This window comes from Sphaeroforma arctica, assembly GCF_001186125.1.
Source record: "Sphaeroforma arctica JP610 unplaced genomic scaffold supercont1.2567, whole genome shotgun sequence".
Taxonomy (NCBI): Eukaryota; class Ichthyosporea; order Ichthyophonida; genus Sphaeroforma; species Sphaeroforma arctica.
The window spans coordinates 1-5,525 of NW_014037991.1; the positions used below are offsets into that span (position 1 = coordinate 1).

Below are 5,525 nucleotides of genomic sequence, written 5' to 3' on the forward strand. Positions count from 1 at the left end.
TAGTATATATGCATATATATATATATATATATATATATATAACATAAAAAATAATTAATTTGATTATATGATTATATATATATATATATGATTCAACTATAGCACATCAACAAACTACAGTATTTCAAACGAACCTGTTAATTGCATCGTCGCTCTCGTAGCCGTTCGTTGAGCTCACTGCAGGTAATTGCCCCATAGCCTGAAGCTTCTGTTTGACCGATAGAGCCCAGCCATTCGTTCTATTCCTAGTTGATCTCTGCCTATAGTCAGCTAAGTATGCAGGCCTGGGTGGTCTAACAAACACGCCTTCCTTCAGCCCATTACTATCATTCGCACCCGTTTGTGAGGATGACTGTGCATGTGTATGAGTGTGAGTGTGTGGTTGGGCTATGATGGTATTCCGCCTATTTATAGTGGGTCTGTATGTGCTCAGAAAATCGGTATTGGTCCCTGGTTTACCTGCACGTGAAATTTGGTTTCTACCGTTTCTTCTGTGGAGCATAGCGTCTGTATACGATTGTGCATGTATGGGTGTATCGCCACCTTCTACTTCGTCCCCACCAAAGCCCACATCTATCACCACGTGGCCAGGCTGTTGTGTTAATTGTCCGGGCTTACCCATTGTGTCATAAACATGTATATGATGTAGACAAAACTGTATGTGAACAATATGTATCAGACGTACTGGATAGTATCTGATTATCAATTAGTATTTATCTGTATAGCCGCGTACTACTAATCATCACCATGTAAATATTTAATATACCAACTAATATGTTATCATTTACCAACGGACGTATGTATACAACTATGTATCATGTACATAGGGACAAACGGACGTACGTATGCTCCTACACACATAGCCTTTATGATATGCAATTGTTCTATTTAGGAGGCTATGAATATACAGGTGTTTTTTTCATGGTATTTTTTTCAATAGAATTATTTACGTGTTGTTTGTCGATGTAAATACTCGGTACTGTTGTGATCAGGATCACTGGTGGATGCTCCGCTTATACGGTCAAGATCTCCTCTCTCTCTCAGAATACGCAGGAGTAAAAATTTAGAGATTTTTATGGGAAAAAAAGCCTGGGAAAAAGGGTCTCCAGTAGCGGAGCACCCCAAAAATGTGAATATGTATGTGCTGCAATATATAGTGGTTGACAGCCGTTGATATTTTAAAACAACACAGGTCCCGTAACTCCCGTGTCGTATACGTTTGGTTCGATATCTGACAAGAAGTATTCCAAATATAGTTATCAATGACCTATTAAAAGAAATGTTGGAAGTATAATGAGATAAAATACGAGTACATGTATATATTCATGTATTTATGTAGGATATCACATATATACACATACATTCGCGAAGTAGGGCATCGCTAAGTACAAGGGACGTAACCTATAGCAGGACTTGATAATACCAAGTTATTCTCTGTCTGTTGACGCCTACCGAATGATTCAGTGATATAAATTACCGGGAAACACCTTCAGTTGTAGCCCTTGAGACCGTGTCTGTACTTATAATTGCTTTGACTATGCCGTCTAGACGGGGAGTCGAGAGCTCAATACATTTATGAAGTATCTGTGGTGGGTCGAGTTTGGCCGAATTTATACGGTCGCGTAGGTGGAGAGAAGTTGTGTTGCATCGGATTTTCGTGCTATTGGGACCGAATTCGACTTAGTTTTCTGAAAACGAGTATGCTGACATGGAACTAAAGGCACTTCTAAGAGTGAGTAAAGAAACATACTATAATATGAATCATCAGATACTTCAATTTGCATCTTCCGTTCCCAGTAGCTAGACTGATGTTTCCTGGCTGTTGATAATGCCCAAGTAAACGCAATTACACAGCAATATTAGAACGCTGTGGATATATTAGGCTTTTATAGAATTCCTCTACAATCTACAATAACAACTTGATAAAAATGAAATTTGAAGGCAGAAAGTCAAGTGACATCCGTTCTTTTGTACTCAATAACTCACGTTTCTCCACAAGTTTATTGCACACATGTACTCGTGAATATGCACCTGTATATGACACGCGGATGTGTTTGTTTTCATTCCCAACGGGATTGTGCTTACATTGCAGGTCAATGTATCGATCATTTGGGGTACATCACTCCCAAAACAACTATCTTATATCAAGCTTGTTGACTTTTTGTCCATCTAAAATCCATTCATACACACTCATCTACGAGACGGGTTTGACAGGCAGTTAGACTGCTGCGATATCGGGCTAAGATATCTGGAGGGCGAATGGTAAACCCAGGGGTTTCGTGGATTCACACCCTTCCTACATTTTAACGCATGTTAAATATAGCAGCATGGTATCATCAGTACTCGGAAGTATACACCCACATCTCAATTTGCGTAGTGTAGCTTAGACATCGTCCATTTTATTCAGCAATCTCCTCGCTCACGCAGCAGCTTCAGCGTCCACCATCACCTTAATCAGTTTCGTAGCAAATTCAACACGTTGAACCTGTCTTAATTCATTGAGATCGCGCATATTCAAGCCCAACACGCACACTCCGTTGTAACCTAGCAACCGATCCCGCATCAGCACCGTGCCATTGGGCTCTACACTCATCTTCACTTCCGTTGCCTCACGACTGCCTCTCATACTCGTCACGCCACCAATCATGCGTGTGCTAGGCTCGCGCTGAGTCACTACTTCGTTCGCCTGTATATACGCGGTGTCTGGTTGCATGATAATATATACCAGCACAGGCTTCAGCTTTCCCCGCGTACGCGACTTGCCGTTTGTCGACGCCGTATCTCCGGTAGGTACACTACTGGGGTCCACCAGCAGGGTAGCATTAAGCGTATAACCCGTTCGCTCGTGTACATAGGGTGTGTACGTGTCTACCACACCGTACCCATCCTGGCGCAACGCCTCCGCAATGTACATCAAGAACTTGTTCAGTACATTGGTGGTAGTCCCGCGACTGGCCTCATTCCAACCCAGACCCTGCTGGAAGACATCCTCATCGGTGCGCGTATACTTCAAACCCTTCACCACCTCCGTATCGTCTGTCTGAAAGCGTTTCACGGCGTCCGGATATAGGTGTTTCAGCGCCAGATACCCATCCCACAACTGCCTATTCTCCGTTGCGCTCAGGGGTGTACATGTCCCGTCCCGCGTGTGCGCTCGGAGTTTGGGCATGATCACACGCTCCCAAGCAGACTTCACCGCACCGGCATGCGATGTATTCTCCGGGTGGTTGATGGCTAACATCCCCACAGCCTCGGCATACGACGCTACATCACCCATTGAGAGCTCGGTACTACTTAGCAACGCAGCATTCAACACAACGACCGCTTTCCTCTGGGCCTCCTTCAGTTCTATGGTGTCATGATCCTGTGTGGCGAGTAACCTCAGCTTACACACTGCCGAGAGCAGAGCTACTGCTCTGGAGGGGGTGAGGGCAAAGAGATCCTGGTTGGATGACTGAGACCCTTTGTTTATGTCCTGGTAGGTATCTTGGGTGTGGAATTTTCTTATCCTGTCCATCACCGTTTCGCGTTCGAGGAAGCCGACATAGCCGTAGTTGGCCAGCCCCCCCAGAAACAAGGACAGGTTTTCTGTAGATGCTTGATACAAGTGGTGGCGCGTGAAGGTTTGTATGGCATTATCGAGGATGACATCGCCGCAGTTGTTCAGAGACGTCACGCGAAAGGGGAAGTTGATGGCGCCAAACCCGGCCATGAATCTGCCCATGGGTACCGCTTTCAGCTCCTGCATGAAAGCGGGATCTTCGAAAACGTGTACAAAGTCTCGCGCCGCTTGGTTCACTCTATTAATAGAACCGGTAGTCATTGGCGCCAGCATACCCAGCCCAAAGACTATGTTGGCAGAGTCCCTGGGGTCCAGAGCACTCTTGTCCAGTTTGAGTATAGCCTCACCTATATTCTTCATCATTTCCTCGCTGTACGCATTCATTCCGTTAACCCCCCGCAGAACTGTCCCATATGACACCGTAAAATGGGACAAATCCTCAACAGTGGCTGATTCGACAGCCATCTCCATATACCGCACCACCGGCAAAGACAGTTCGGGACGCCCCACAAAACACCCACAGTTCACCGTGTACCTAAACAACTGCACAATTTGCTCGGGATAATCTTCGGGTGCCCCAGCTTCCACTATAGTCCCCGTATGCCTAGCCATGCACTCCAACAACGCGTCGTGTTTGTAGTTGAAGTACTGGAAGGCGTCGGATATCTGCTGCATGTGCCGGATCTCCAGATCGTCTACAACCACACACAGTTGCTCGCATAGCTCCCGGTATATATCCTCCTGGAACACACCCTGCCGCCCGTACGCATACAACACATTGGCCGCGTCCTGTCCCCCCAGTTTTGGAGCCTTCTTTAACACCATCGGACTCAAATCCACCAGCACTTTCTGACCCACATCATCCCAGTCATGTATGGACATACACAGTACGGCTAGATCGGCCCCAGTGATGGCGCTGGGCGAGCTCGTTAGCAAACGCATACACATCATATCAATCACCTCACTGGGATAGCTCTTGCCGTTCTTAAACTGGTTCTGCAACAGCACCAGGTGCCGGTCCTCGATGGAGATGAGCATGTCGTTGAGCACATTCAGCATGAAATGAGACAGTTCGGCACTGTACACTTCGGCCTGACGCACTTCGTGGGCAAAGGTGAGCATCTCCTCAATGCTCATGTGATTCTGTTTGTACCGTCGCGTGGCTTGGGCCACCATCAGATGCACTAGATCGGTGAACTTGTACTTGTCGCGTTGACTACCCACAACCCTGTTCAACACGTATACCAGTAACGAATAGTGGTGTGACTGGAACTCGCCTACCATGGTTTCTACACGCGAACAGAGATTCTGCGTCTGATGATCTCGGGTGTTATAATCGTTAGAAAATAGTCGTTTGCGCCACCCAGGCGTGGCTTTGAGACCGCGAACGAAACTGATAATCTCGTCGACCGAGTAAAAAAGTATGTCTATTTCTGATATCCAGTGATAAGTATCTGCGGTATTGGAATAGGGGGCAGATAGCAACACTGTGTGAGTGAGCATTAAGCAAGAGGTGACCACTAATTAAACGCAATGAATTGTATCTAAGGCAAGAAAGTATACAATCTCAAGTGCTGGAAATTTTGCAGAATAAGACTCCTAAAAAAACAACAACACATGACTGAATGTTGCCCTACATATACAAAGAACTGGTAAAGATATACGCTCAACTCTGAACCGATTTAGAATACATGACACAATAATAGAAAACAATTCATACATAAATATACGATATATTCATACATCTTAACGCATGTATATCAGAATTTAAACAAACACACACATAACACACACGCACAAGCACACGCACACAAACACACATGCAAACAAACACACACATATATATATATATATATGTGTGTGTGTAAATATATATATCATATATCAATACGTATACATATATATAAACACATACATAAATATATAAAATAATTTATATATATCTAACATATATATATATATA

At 44.6% G+C, this 5,525-nt stretch overlaps 2 protein-coding genes across 2 annotated transcripts; both read right to left on the reverse strand.

The window, feature by feature from the left end:
- Positions 1–124: 124 nt before the first annotated feature.
- Positions 125–828, reverse strand: SARC_12764 (hypothetical protein; the record flags this gene model as incomplete). Its single annotated transcript, XM_014293121.1, has 1 exon — positions 125–828. Exon 1 carries the CDS (start codon positions 620–622, stop codon positions 125–127), a length of 498 nt encoding a protein of 165 aa, XP_014148596.1. The 5' UTR covers positions 623–828.
- Positions 829–1,203: 375 nt separating this feature from the next.
- SARC_12765 (hypothetical protein) lies at positions 1,204–4,846 on the reverse strand (the record flags this gene model as incomplete). Its single annotated transcript, XM_014293122.1, has 1 exon — positions 1,204–4,846. One exon carries the CDS (start codon positions 4,844–4,846, stop codon positions 2,420–2,422), a length of 2,427 nt encoding a protein of 808 aa, XP_014148597.1. The 3' UTR covers positions 1,204–2,419.
- Positions 4,847–5,525: the final 679 nt, after the last annotated feature.